The sequence below is a fragment of the Mya arenaria genome, chromosome 1 (genome assembly GCF_026914265.1).
Source record: "Mya arenaria isolate MELC-2E11 chromosome 1, ASM2691426v1".
NCBI lineage: Eukaryota > Metazoa > Mollusca > Bivalvia > Myida > Myidae > Mya > Mya arenaria.
In genome coordinates, this window is record NC_069122.1 from 1,551,290 (window position 1) to 1,566,882 (window position 15,593).

The window sequence follows — 15,593 nt, forward strand, 5'->3', positions numbered from 1 at the left end:
ATCATAAAGTTATTTTTGATATTTAATATCAGCCATATTCTTTATTTGTGACATGTTTGTAAGTTCACTGATTCAAGAGTAGACATTATTTACCTTCTGAAATGAAGCGTTTCATTTCAATACTGAACCACGGAAATGCAATTGATTGCACGGCTCTCTAATACTTTATTATTTATGATGATCAGTTATTGTTTTATTCAAACTGTTCTTGCAATTTATGTGCAGAGTATTCCTCGCACCAGTTTCAATATGTCATTTGAAATCATGTCGGCAAGAGTCATCGTAACGATATTCGGATTAAATACACTATTATCAATAAATTGTCAATCTTTCTTCTCAGTTTTAAACTTCCATAGTGAGTTGGTTGCACCATTAAATGGCAACATTTCCACTATGTATTATGTCGGAGTAAGTTTTACTTATTGCAAAACCATGTTTGAAGAAACAAATAATTCTTATAATGTGATGAATTATAAACGTCTGTACACGTTATGTGAAATACATGGAAATACTGGCGCAAACGGTGAAACTACGCTGGACTCGGATGCTTTGGGATCGGTCACCATCTTTAAATACAGAACAGGTAAGATGTGCCCAGATCCTGCCTTTCGCGCACATATATTCCACGGTTTCAAACTGCACGGTTTGGAACAATTATCATTTGTTCAGGTTTTGAATAAGAAAGAACCATTAAAGACAAAAGAGCAATGGAATACGAATGCAAACACAAGTATATATATTTAATATCATTGCGGTACGGTCTTGATACAAGTCGGCAACATTCATCGTGTAGTGACAACCCATTTTACAGCCAATTTGATAAACGAGACAATATTTTTATGCCAGTTTTCTTTACAGAAAGCGGAAATTTAGCTTTGGACAAACATGCCAAGCAAAGTTCGCAATCAGCCCAAGACTCAGCCTCAGTTGCAGGGCTGGCGGTCGACGGAGATAAAACTACGGACTATCATAAAAAAATTAACGACTCTGTATGGATCTTTCACTGCTCGCATACCGCAAAAAATACCACTGGACAATGGTGGATGGTGGATCTTGAGGATATGTTCCAAGTGTCTGATATCGTTGTCTGGGGAAGAGTTGATTGCTGTTGTAAGATATATACTAGAATTTATACTTATGGTAGATTTTACACAACTAGGACTATGCAGCTGGGTTAACTAACTATTGGCTATCACGATGAAAGTGTGTAGATTTACTTTACTTTGGTACGTCTTTAGAATAACGAAGATGTCTTCTTGAAAGAGCTTTATAAAATATCGTATATACAACAAAGAATCAAAGAACAAAACAAGTCAAAGCCTATGGTTGTTCTTAAAATTCTTTATAAGAGACAGGAAATGCAAATGTCGATTAAAGTAGTAAACCGACACTATCAAGGAAGCCAAACTTAAGGATTGTAAATTACTAATGGTGCATTTATTCAAATGTTCTGTTTATTCGAAAAACGCGATCCTAACCTAATGTTCTTTTTTCCCCTTTGATTCTGCTTTCCACGTGTTTAGGAATTAAAGTCGTTCATGTTATATTAAAGGAAGCTGTTCGCTTATCATTTATTTTGATAAAAAGAATGGCCGATATTAAAAAGTCCCCTTCCAGGGTGGAGCATGACCTAGTTAATCAGAGTGCAAACGATTTGCGGCCCATACAATATCGTCAGTACGTCAATGTTTTGCCTATAGGAAAGTTTTGGAAAATTTCATTACTTAGGACGCGTTAAACAGTTTTACCTGCATTGAAGAAGAAAGTAGACCTCATTTTTTTATAAAATAACCTTTTGAATGTCTGGTCTGTCAATATTTAAAAATAATTCATCCTAATGTTTTAAAACCCATACTAATTAAATGTATTAGTAAATAAAGTATTATGAGATAACCAGAAACTCCAACATCAGAATGTAAACTGTGAATGCTTAAGTTTTTAGCATAATTTTATCAAAATCGCAAAGCTCTTCTCCCTAAAATAGCACGCACAATATCAAATGAAAGTCATTATTGTTGATAATTATAATGTAATAATTATATTTGTTTTTGTGAACACACTTTAATGCTATGAGCAAATTGAACGGGGATAGAAATACTATACATAATGAAAGAATAATCTGGAAGTCTTTTGTATGATATTTGCAAAAAAAAAAAAAAAAGCTCAAAGTTAGTTTCTCAAAACTCCTTTTGTCCCTGCTCGTCAAGCGAGATTACTGCGAGATTGAGAAACAAATAGGAAATTGCCATAGTACCGTGTAACCTTTATCTATTCGGGGGGTAAATTAGTATTTAAAATCAATATTAAAAAAAACACAATATTCAGGGCCAATATTCGCTTCAAATAACTTTAGGGTGAATGAATGAACCCTTGTTTCTCAAACAAACTGTACTATATGTGCCTGCGGTACTTGATGGAATCAGAATTTTGGGATATATAACACTTTTAGACTTTTTTGTACTCTAAACTTTTGTTCCATAAAATGAATAAGGAAGCACCCCAAAAAATACAATATTTACTTTACTAAATTAATGCCAAACATGCATGTATTTGCAAGGGCATCAGACCAAAGGGCTCATTGCACTATATAAGAGGGCAACGACCTGATTGCCTCGTTCATAACTTTTGAAAGTGAATGCTTTATGATTTGGCATTTTGACTTATAACTTTATGCAATTTTAATTATGACTTGATCAAAAGTGTAAAATCAAATAAAAAGAAAAACAATAACGTTACAAAACGTCAAACGCGGTAAATTGTCCATGTTCGAACGATCAATTTAACGCCAACCGTGATTCTAAATTACAGCGCATTATGACGTGTGTCAACAACACTTACGGGCGATTTGAAGGTTTTTTACAGACCCTTACCTAAACCTTTTTTGCATTCTATGTATAAAGCGTTGATACAGGCATTCGCACGATCCCTAAGGTCTGAGTTTCCCATCCGCATTAGAAACACATGAACGAGAGTGAAAGTCTCAAATCTTGTTTGCAATAATAAAAATTACAAATGTCTACAAAAAACATCAATGACGTTGATAATGTTGTGAACTTCAATAATGTTCTAAACAATTTGCACATTGGGTTATATTTGCAGGGGATGACAAGATTAAAGGCCTCATGGCTGCCGTTGGTGTAGGGGTGACGGGCATGCAACCATGTGGGGAACAATTCCAAGGCCCGAGCTCAGAAAACCCCTTCAACTTCACATGCACGCCTAGTCTGATTGGAAGGTTTGTGAAAATCTACCGGGATGATTCGATGCCTATTTCCCTTTGTGAAGTGGAAATATACAGCTAAGTTTGAGTAATACAAACACACTGAAAAGTGTTATTGAAGCAACACGGACGAATCCAGAAACAAATCAATAATTACTATTACGAAAACGTAAAGAACACTGAGCTCCTTACTGCATCGTGGTGAACGAGCAGCAATCCCACATACATTAAGCTCTGTTCCTTCAATGTTTCCGTCTGACTTGTTGAAACTCTAACTGTTTAAAGACCCGCTGACACAGATATAAGAAAAAAAAAACATAATATGTAAATAAGGTGTAATTAGCGATCTTGATTTTTTGTGTATTTATATGTGTTTGGCTAGTGCATTGTGTGGGACCAAAAACAAACAGTAATGGCAACATCCAACTTCTGGTCAAACTTTCATAAGAACAACTTTCCCTATTGTATCAAAATGTATCTTGCAGATTATAAACCCAAGTTAATGCCCCGATCAATCATCAAATAACAGCAACTTCGTTCATTGCTCTATCGGAGAAGGTGGAACGTGTGTTTCATATGTTATGTTTTGATTTTATAGAGTTCTGTAGCCAATTGTATAAAACTAAACTAGTTCATTCTTTGGTCTGGTCAAAGTTAACCCGACTGCAACCGGAAACACTTTTTCCAATGACGTCACAATAACGCGGGAAAAGATCAACCACTTTAAATCACTTTTAAACGTAAAATTGAAACACTTTTGGCAACAATACATTTAAAATATAATAAATTAACTCTTTCTAAAATGTTGATTTATATTTTACGGGACCTGCTGACACAATACAAACAATAACAAGATCAATAGTTTTCATGTATATTGTTATGCGATGAATTGCGATCCGAACATATCCGAAGATGTTGCGTTCATCGATTGATAAACGCAATTGCCGAAAGGCAGTTTATTGACGGAATGGAAGTTGAGGTGTAAATATTGGCACATAACTTAACTACATTCCTATATCGTGCTTGTAAATTTGAATTATGTGATGTCATACTATTTAAGTAAAATGCATACAAAATGTTGAATAAATCCAAATCGTCACAAAAAAGAAAAGAAAAAAGCTTTTTATCTGGAAAAGAAATACCTATATTCAATTCGTGAAACCGAGGATAATGGAAATCTGACAGTGTTTGAAGAAACTTGACAAGTTATTAATTTTTAATCATCTTTGGAATACCTCTAGGGGGCAATACATAATTTTCCGGACACACTGTCAGTATGAGATTCTCTACCATTATTTGATTCATATCAACGTTCCTCTGTGCACGATCCATAGCAACACCACCTATAAATAATGTATTATAACATTTAAACATAATAATGCCATTCATCGACGCTCGAACGCAGTTTCTCCGATTTCCATTTACATCATATTTTATTGACAATGATTTTAATTGTTTGTCGTTTAGCTATATATTTTTGTATCAGTTAGCATATTTGATTTTCATTCTGAGGCTAACATTTCATAACGCACCTTTTCGTTTTTGAAATACAGCCGTGTTTCCATGGATGGAATCGGCGATATGTAATGCTGACATTTTATTACGAGTAAATACTCAATTGTATAGTAAAAATATCATCATAAATATGAGATGTTCCTTAATCTCACTTTTTTGACCATTTGTTAGCTTGTTACTGGCAAAGCTTTGTTAATTCTGAAAACAGCAATTAGTAATTATTGTTATTATGTTTATCATAACCGACTTGAAATAAAGATTATCTTATCTGTTATGTGTTATCTTAGCTGACACTGACATTTAAATGTAACAATACAGGCCAAGCGTGTTTTCTCGTTTCGATATACTACGTCACTACTAAAGGAGAATCAATACGGAACTCCGCGGCCATTTTTATCGAAAACAACCTCGGATGTATATGGGTGGTTTACATACTCAGAAATCGATATGTTTAAGTCCGCTGCAAGAAGATCGCGTAGTAATTTAATTTAGCAGTTAAACTTAATGACTTAACTCTTGGGAATCTTAATAATGTTTGCAATAATACACATCACTGGCAATCAATTTAAACTTGGATCAACAAAGACAAGCTAAAACACTACATTTCATTAATGATTTAATTTAAAATTTTACGAACAACGTCTACTGATGAACCGGCAAACATCCTATGTTGTTTTCGATAAAAATGGCCGTGGTGCTCAGAATGCTAAGACTCATGTATGTTTAATTTATCCATTTACATGTATGTATAGTGTGTTGGTTGCCGTGCGTCTCCGTTTTGCTTTCTCCAATAAACAAGATCAGAATAAGTTTTTGGCTTATATAACTTTCCTCACTAGCTTCATAACAACAGTAATTATTGTTTTTTATGTTTTGCCCTTTCGGGCAGAGGGGGTGGCAGGAATATAGGGGACCTTAGACAACAAGGGGTTCCTGACAGGCGGAACTTTGATATGCCCAGTGAGCCCACCACCCGAGACATAGACTCGGCCAGAACGTTTTCATAGGCTATTTGGATGCAAGGATAATATACGACCAAGATGATTTTGATACATCCATGCTCCGAGGTTGAAATTAAGAGAGCCCCATCAATGAAGGTTGAAATTAAGAGAGCCCCATTTGCAGATGGCCCAGGATGTGCCCGGCGCCTTGGATGAGGAAAAGCATAATTATAAAGGTACATACAAAATCATATACTGCTATTTCAGGCTCATATATTTTGTATGGCATTTATAGTTGATGATGTTTTGAAATGCACGTTATCTCTGTCTATTGCCAATGTCGTGTGTCTCGTCGTTGTGTCGTAAACAAACTCAAAGATAAAGTATTGATTGCATAGCTCGTTTTTATTCGACCTTAGCCATGTTCTATCTATAAACGGGATCTTGGATATATGTAAGGTTAGGCCAAACAATGGTTTGGTTAGGTTTACATACTTTTCAAAAACAAAAAAGTATCGGTCGACTTTTTTATAAGGCTTTATATAAGAATGTTATTGTAATCATTGGAGATTTGTGTTAAAGAAATAATCTGTAAACAGCTTTAAAGGTTTTAAACTACATATTAAAACACACACTTAAACAAAATAAATATTGTTTTAACAACTGGCTATAAAAAGGTAGGGCCGGTTTGGTAGGTAGGTAAGCTCGGGAAACAATTTCCATATGTATATTAAGGCACTACTGGGCTTGTGAATGGCAATTGTAGTGACAGAAAAAGCCGACATGTGCTGAAAACATGACGAAACAGCTGAACATTTAAAGATGCACTCTTACTCCCAAATTAGATTCACCACAATTAATACAATTGTTTTAATATACCAAAATGGATGAATAGATATCGAAAACAATGGTTCTAATGAAGGAAACCAAGTTTTATTTGAAAGAAATGTGCATAAAACACATAATTTCTACTTATGAGACGATGGTAAATCACAGTAAATCTTTTAGCATTCACCAATCAATTGATATTTTTGTGTTTTCAGCTATTAAATACACGGTTACAATCTTGTTATCAGTAATCAATATTTTCCATAAATGCATTATTTAGTCAGTAGTTATAGGTTTAGCAGTCAACATTTATATTTGTTTTACATGTGTATGTATTGATTTTGAATAGGAGTGAACATTTAAATCAGTGGACGTGCAATGATATCTAAACGGATAAGATCACTAATACATTTCTAAGCTTTCCCGATCCAAGGCAAAAACCTTTTATCAATTATTTACATAGCCATAAATTTCTAGTCCTCTGTATTATGCATTTGTCAATGAGAATTATAAAGGGTTTTGTTCGTCAGTTTTGAATAAACCTCTTTTTACATTAAAAGCGTAAGCACTAAAGTCAACATTTAATTTTACATTGCAATTACATACGCTACGCCAGTAAAACCACTTGTTATACGTTTGAAATCATTGCTGACGCTAATGCAAACACAAACAGATGTACTTCATCAGAATAGCACAATTGAGCACAATGAATGGAAAAAATTCGTATTAAAAATGAATCAGTGAAATTCAATGAAGGACATGGATAAAACGTACCCGATGCCATTAAAATGACACTTGAACAATTGAAAATTAACTATCACTTAAGTTAGGTAAATGTATTTTCTAAACAAAATTTTACCATAAAGGCCTTCAAGTGTAAGTGAAGACATAATATACTTCACCATTATCATTTCCCCTAGTGGCCTTCCAGTGTAAGTGAAGATATAATATACTTCACCATTATCATTCCCCCTAGAGGCCTTCCAGTGTAAGTAAAGACATAATTACTTCACCATTATAATCCCCCTAGTGGCCTTCCAGTGTAAGTGAATATATGATAAAGTTCACCATTAATATTCCCCCAAGTGACATTCGAGTGTCCGAAAATATATAAAAAAGTTCACCATAAACATTCCCCACCGTGACATTCCAGTGTACATAAATATATAATAAATAACATCAACATTCCCCATAGTGACCTTTCAGTATAAATAAAGATACAATGTAGTTCATCACTAACGCCACTAACGTAAAGATATAATTTACTTCACCATTAAAATTTCCTCCAGTGGCCTTCCTGTGTCCGTAAGAATATAATATACTTCACCATTACCATTTCCTCCAGTGGCCTTCCTGTGTCCGTAAGAATATAATATACTTCGCCATTAACATTTCCTCCAGTGGCTCTCCTGTGTCCGAAAAATACTATTCTTCACCATTACCATTTCCCCTAGTGGCCTTGGTGTGTCCGTAAAGAAATAATATACTTCACTATTAACATTTCCACTAGTGGCCGTCGTGCGTCCGTTACAATATATTATTTCACCAATAACATTTCCCCTAGTCCCCTTCGTATTTCCGTAAATATGTATATACTTCACCATTAACATTTCCTCCGGTGGCCTTCCTGTGTCCGTAAAGATAAAATATATTTCACCATTACCATTTCCTCCAGTGGCTCTCCTGTGTCCGTAAAGAAATAATATATTTCACCATTACCATTTCCTCCAGTGGCCTTCCTGTGTCCGTAAGAATATACATGTAATATACTTCGCCATTAACATTTCCTCCAGTGGCTCTCCTGTGTCCGAGATATGCTATACTTCACCATTACCATTTCCCGTAGTGGACTTCGTGTGTCCAGTGGATATAATATACTCCTCCATTAACATTTCCCTTATTGGCATTCCTGTGCCCGTAAAGATATAATATACGTACTTCACCATTAACATGTCCACTAGTGGCCTTCTTGTGTCCGTAAATATATTGTTTTGTTCACCATCAACATTCCCCCTAGTGGCATTCCAGTGTCCGTAAAATAGTTTATTGTTCACCATTAACATTTCCCTTACGGTTCTTCATGTGTCCGTAAAGATATTCTGTACTCCGTCATCAACATTCACCCTAGTGGCCTTTCTGTGTCCGTAACGATATTGTTTTGTTAACCATTTACATCTCCCCTAGTAGCCTACCTGTTTCCGTAAAGACATTCTATTGTCCACCATTAACATTTCCCCTAGTGGCTTCCCGTCGGTATATAGATTGTTTTGTTCACTATTAACATTTCCCGTAGTGGCCTTACAGTGTCAGTAATGATATAACATAGTTCGCCATTTACATTTCCCGTGGTGGCATTCCTGTGTCAGAAAATATAATGCATTGTTCACTATTAAAATTCCTCATAGTGGCCTTCAAGTGTCCGTATAGATATTGTATTGTTTACCATCAACATTCCCCTAGTGGCCTTCCTAGTGGCCTTCCTGTGTCCGAAAAAGATATTGTATAGTTCACTATAAACATTTCCCCTAGTGGCATTCCTGTGTCGTACAAAGATATTGTATAGTTCACTATAAACATTTCCCCTAGTGGCCTTCCTGTGTCCTACAAAGATATTGTATAGTTCACTATAAACATTTCCCCTAGTGGCCTTCCTGTGTCGTACACAGATATTGTATAGTTCACTATAAAAATTTCCCCTAGTGGCCTTCCTGTGTCGTACAAAGATATTGTATAGTTCACTATAAACATTTCCCCTAGTGGCCTTCCTGTGTCGTACAAAGATATTGTATAGTTCCCTATAAACATTTCCCCTAGTGGCCTTCCTGTGTCGTACAAAGATATTGTGTAGTTCACTATAAACATTTCCCCTAGTGGCCTTCCTGTGTCGTACAAAGATATTGTATAGTTCACTATAAACATTTCCCCTAGTGGCCTTCCTGTGTCGTACAAAGATATTGTATAGTTCACTATAAACATTTCCCCTAGTGGCCTTCCTGTGTCGTACAAAGATATTGTATAGTTCCCTATAAACATTTCCCCTAGTGGCCTTCCTGTGTCGTACAAAGATATTGTATAGTTCACTATAAACATTTCCCCTAGTGGCCTTCCTGTGTCGTACAAAGATATTGTATAGTTCACTATAAACATTTCCCCTAGTGGCCTTCATGTGTCCTACAAAGATATTGTATAGTTCACTATAAACATTTCCCCTAGTGGCCTTCATGTGTCCTACAAAGATATTGTATAGTTCACTATAAACATTTCCCCTAGTGGCCTTCCTGTGTCGTACAAAGATATTGTATAGTTCACTATAAACATTTCCCCTAGTGGCCTTCATGTGTCCTACAAAGATATTGTATAGTTCACTATAAACATTTCCCCTAGTGGCCTTCATGTGTCCTACAAAGATATTGTATAGTTCACTATAAACATTTCCCCTAGTGGCCTTCCTGTATCGTACAAAGATATTGTATAGTTCCCTATAAACATTTCCCCTAGTGGCCTTCATGTGTCGTACAAAGATATTGTATAGTTCCCTATAAACATTTCACCGAGTGGCCTTCCTGTGTCGTACAAAGATATTGTATAGTTCACTATAAACATTTCCCCTAGTGGCCTTCCTGTGTCGTACAAAGATATTGTATAGTTCACTATAAACATTTCCCCTAGTAGCCTTCCTGTGTCCTACAAAGATATTGTATAGTTTACCATAAACATTTCCCCTAGTGGCCTTCCTGTGTCCTACAAAGATATTGTATAGTTTACCATTAACATTTCCCCTAGTGGCCTTCCTAGTGGCCTTCCTGTGTCGTACAAAGATATTGTATAGTTCACTATAAACATTTCCCCTAGTGGCCTTCCTGTGTCCTACAAAGATATTGTATAGTTCACTATAAACATTTCCCCTAGTGGCCTTCCTGTATCGTACAAAGATATTGTATAGTTCCCTATAAATATTTCCCCTAGTGGCCTTCCTGTGTCGTACAAAGATATTGTATAGTTCCCTATAAACATTTCCCCTAGTGGCCTTCATGTGTCGTACAAAGATATTGTATAGTTCCCTATAAACATTTCCCCTAGTGGCCTTCCTGTGTCGTACAAAGATATTGTATAGTTCCCTATAAACCTTTCCCCTAGTGGCCTTCCTGTGTCCTACAAAGATATTGTATAGTTCACTATAAACATTTCCCCTAGTGGCCTTCCTGTGTCCTACAAAGATATTGTATAGTTTACCATAAACATTTCCCCTAGTGGCCTTCCTGTGTCCTACAAAGATATTGTATAGTTTACCATAAACATTTCCCCTAGTGGCCTTCCTGTGTCGTACAAAGATATTGTATAGTTCCCTATAAACATTTCCCCTAGTGGCCTTCCTGTGTCCTACAAAGATATTGTATAGTTTACCATAAACATTTCCCCTAGTGGCCTTCCTGTATCGTACAAAGATATTGTATAGTTTACCATAAACATTTCCCCTAGTGGCCTTCCTGTGTCGTACAAAGATATTGTATAGTTCACTATAAACATTTCCCCTAGTGGCCTTCCTGTGTCCTACAAAGATATTGTATAGTTCACTATAAACATTTCCCCTAGTGGCCTTCCTGTGTCGTACAAAGATATTGTATAGTTTACCATAAACATTTCCCCTAGTGGCCTTCCTGTATCGTACAAAGATATTGTATAGTTTACCATTAACATTTCCCCTAGTGGCCTTCATGTGTCGTACAAAGATATTGTATAGTTCCCTATAAACATTTCCCCTAGTGGCCTTCCTGTGTCGTACAAAGATATTGTATAGTTTACCATTAACATTTCCCCTAGTGGCCTTCATGTGTCGTACAAAGATATTGTATAGTTCCCTATAAACATTTCCCCTAGTGGCCTTCCTGTGTCGTACACAGATATTGTATAGTTCACTATAAAAATTTCCCCTAGTGGCCTTCCTGTGTCGTACAAAGATATTGTATAGTTCACTATAAACATTTCCCCTAGTGGCCTTCATGTGTCCTACAAAGATATTGTATAGTTCCCTATAAACATTTCCCCTAGTGGCCTTCCTGTGTCGTACAAAGATATTGTATAGTTCACTATAAACATTTCCCCTAGTGGCCTTCCTGTGTCGTACAAAGATATTGTATAGTTCACTATAAACATTTCCCCTAGTGGCCTTCCTGTGTCGTACAAAGATATTGTATAGTTCACTATAAACATTTCCCCTAGTGGCCTTCCTGTGTCGTACAAAGATATTGTATAGTTCACTATAAACATTTCCCCTAGTGGCCTTCCTGTGTCGTACAAAGATATTGTATAGTTCACTATAAACATTTCCCCTAGTGGCCTTCCTGTGTCCTACAAAGATATTGTATAGTTCACTATAAACATTTCCCCTAGTGGCCTTCATGTGTCCTACAAAGATATTGTATAGTTCACTATAAACATTTCCCCTAGTGGCCTTCATGTGTCCTACAAAGATATTGTATAGTTCACTATAAACATTTCCCCTAGTGGCCTTCCTGTGTCGTACAAAGATATTGTATAGTTCACTATAAACATTTCCCCTAGTGGCCTTCATGTGTCCTACAAAGATATTGTATAGTTCACTATAAACATTTCCCCTAGTGGCCTTCATGTGTCCTACAAATATATTGTATAGTTCCCTATAAACATTTCCCCTAGTGGCCTTCCTGTATCGTACAAAGATATTGTATAGTTCACTATAAACATTTCCCCTAGTGGCCTTCATGTGTCCTACAAAGATATTGTATAGTTCCCTATAAACATTTCCCCTAGTGGCCTTCCTGTGTCGTACAAAGATATTGTATAGTTCACTATAAACATTTCCCCTAGTGGCCTTCCTGTGTCGTACAAAGATATTGTATAGTTCCCTATAAACATTTCCCCTAGTGGCCTTCCTGTGTCCTACAAAGATATTGTATAGTTTACCATAAACATTTCCCCTAGTGGCCTTCCTGTGTCCTACAAAGATATTGTATAGTTTACCATTAACATTTCCCCTAGTGGCCTTCCTAGTGGCCTTCCTGTGTCGTACAAAGATATTGTATAGTTCACTATAAACATTTCCCCTAGTGGCCTTCCTGTGTCCTACAAAGATATTGTATAGTTCACTATAAACATTTCCCCTAGTGGCCTTCCTGTATCGTACAAAGATATTGTATAGTTCCCTATAAATATTTCCCCTAGTGGCCTTCCTGTGTCGTACAAAGATATTGTATAGTTCCCTATCAACATTTCCCCTAGTGGCCTTCATGTGTCGTACAAAGATATTGTATAGTTCACTATAAACATTTCCCCTAGTGGCCTTCCTGTGTCGTACAAAGATATTGTATAGTTCACTATAAACATTTCCCCTAGTGGCCTTCCTGTGTCCTACAAAGATATTGTATAGTTCACTATAAACATTTCCCCTAGTGGCCTTCCTGTGTCCTACAAAGATATTGTATAGTTTACCATAAACATTTCCCCTAGTGGCCTTCCTGTGTCCTACAAAGATATTGTATAGTTTACCATTAACATTTCCCCTAGTGGCCTTCCTGTGTCGTACAAAGATATTGTATAGTTCACTATAAACATTTCCCCTAGTGGCCTTCCTGTGTCCTACAAAGATATTGTATAGTTTACCATAAACATTTCCCCTAGTGGCCTTCCTGTATCGTACAAAGATATTGTATAGTTTACCATAAACATTTCCCCTAGTGGCCTTCCTGTGTCGTACACAGATATTGTATAGTTCACTATAAACATTTCCCCGAGTGGCCTTCCTGTGTCGTACAAAGATATTGTATAGTTCACTATAAACATTTCCCCTAGTGGCCTTCCTGTGTCGTACAAAGATATTGTATAGTTTACCATAAACATTTCCCCTAGTGGCCTTCCTGTATCGTACAAAGATATTGTATAGTTTACCATTAACATTTCCCCTAGTGGCCTTCATGTGTCGTACAAAGATATTGTATAGTTCACTATAAACATTTCCCCTAGTGGCCTTCCTGTGTCGTACAAAGATATTGTATAGTTTACCATTAACATTTCCCCTAGTGGCCTTCATGTATCGTACAAAGATATTGTATAGTTCCCTATAAACATTTCCCCTAGTGGCCTTCCTGTGTCGTACAAAGATATTGTATAGTTCACTATAAACATTTCCCCTAGTGGCCTTCATGTGTCCTACAAAGATATTGTATAGTTCACTATAAACATTTCCCCTAGTGGCCTTCCTGTATCGTACAAAGATATTGTATAGTTTACCATTAACATTTCCCCTAGTGGCCTTCATGTATCGTACAAAGATATTGTATAGTTCCCTATAAACATTTCCCCGAGTGGCCTTCCTGTGTCGTACAAAGATATTGTATAGTTTACCATTAACATTTCCCCTAGTGGCCTTCATGTGTCGTACAAAGATATTGTATAGTTCCCTATAAACATTTCCCCTAGTGGCCTTTCTGTGTCCTACAAAGATATTGTATAGTTCCCTATAAACATTTCCCCTAGTGGCCTTCCTGTGTCGTACAAAGATATTGTATAGTTCACTATAAACATTTCCCCTAGTGGCCTTCATGTGTCATACAAAGATATTGTATAGTTCCCTATAAACATTTCCCCTAGTGGCCTTCCTGTGTCGTACAAAGATATTGTATAGTTCACTATAAACATTTCCCCTAGTGGCCTTCCTGTATCGTACAAAGATATTGTATAGTTCACTATAAACATTTCCCCTAGTGGCCTTCCTGTGTCGTACAAAGATATTGTATTGTTTACTATAAACATTTCCCCTAGTGGCCTTCCTGTGTCCTACAAAGATATTGTATAGTTCCCTATAAACATTTCCCCTAGTGGCCTTCCTGTGTCGTACACAGATATTGTATAGTTCACTATAAACATTTCCCCTAGTGGCCTTCATGTATCGTACAAAGATATTGTATAGTTCCCTATAAACATTTCCCCTAGTGGCCTTCATGTGTCGTACAAAGATATTGTATAGTTCCCTATAAACATTTCCCCTAGTGGCCTTCATGTGTTCTACAAAGATATTGTATAGTTCACTATAAACATTTCCCCTAGTGGCCTTCATGTGTCCTACAAAGATATTGTATAGTTCACTATAAACATTTCCCCTAGTGGCCTTCCTGTGTCGTACAAAGATATTGTATAGTTCACTATAAACATTTCCCCTAGTGGCCTTCATGTGTCCTACAAAGATATTGTATAGTTCACTATAAACATTTCCCCTAGTGGCCTTCCTGTGTCCTACAAAGATATTGTAAAGCTCACCATAAACTTTTCCCTTAGTGGCCTTCCTGTGTCGTACAAAGATATTGTATAGTTCACTATAACCATTTCCCCTAGTGGCCTTCCTGTGTCCTACAAAAATATTGTATAGTTTACCATTAACATTTCCTTTAGTGGCCTTCATGTGTCGGAAAAAGATATTGTAAAGTTCACTATAAACATTTCCCCTAGTGGCCTTCCTGTGTCGTACAAAGACAGTGTATAGTTCACCATTAACATTTCCCCTAGTGGCCTTCATGTGTCCGACAAAGACAGTGTATAGTTCACCATCAACATTTCCCCTAGTGGCCTTCATGTGTCCGACAAAGACAGTGTATAGTTTACCATTAACATTTCCCCTAGTGGCCTTCATGTGTCCGACAAAGACAGTGTATAGTTCACCATTAACAGTTCCCCTATTTGCATCTCGTGTCTGTAAAGATGTTCTATAGTGTACTTACCATTAACATTTTCCCTTAGTGGCCTTCGTGTGTAAGCTATCCTTTAATTTACTATTTAACATTCTCTATATCGGCCTTCCAATGTCTATAAAGACAAACTGTAGTTCAGAATTTACTTTCGCCTTTGTGGCCTTCCAGTGTAAGGTATAAAATAGTTCACCATTAGCGTTTCCCATAGTGGCCTTCCAGAGTTAATAAAGATATAGTACAGTTCATCATTAACAGTATAGATATAGTATAGTTCACCATTAACATTCCTTATAGTAGCATTCCAGTATAAGATGTAATTTAATTTGGTTATAGTTGTATTAACATAATTTATTTTTAATTATCTTTGTA

The 15,593-nt window shown here is 36.3% G+C and overlaps 1 protein-coding gene across 1 annotated transcript; it reads left to right on the forward strand.

The window, feature by feature from the left end:
* Positions 1-238: 238 nt before the first annotated feature.
* On the forward strand, positions 239-5,528 carry LOC128237987 (fucolectin-1-like). Its single transcript, XM_052953565.1, has 3 exons — positions 239-583; positions 859-1,110; positions 3,100-5,528. The coding sequence occupies exons 1-3, from the start codon at positions 250-252 to the stop codon at positions 3,300-3,302; spliced, it is 789 nt and encodes a 262-aa protein (XP_052809525.1). The 5' UTR covers positions 239-249; the 3' UTR covers positions 3,303-5,528.
* The last annotated feature ends 10,065 nt before the right edge of the window (positions 5,529-15,593 follow it).

Excerpts from the sequence above, each read along its gene's own strand:
- LOC128237987 (XM_052953565.1), top strand. The coding sequence starts at position 250 with ATGTCATTTGAAATCATGTCGGCAAGAGTCATCGTAACGATATTCGGA. Across the intron at positions 584-858 it reads CATCTTTAAATACAGAACAG|AAAGCGGAAATTTAGCTTTG; the intron begins GTAAGATGTGCC and ends TTTTCTTTACAG. Across the intron at positions 1,111-3,099 it reads GGGAAGAGTTGATTGCTGTT|GGGATGACAAGATTAAAGGC; the intron begins GTAAGATATATA and ends TTATATTTGCAG.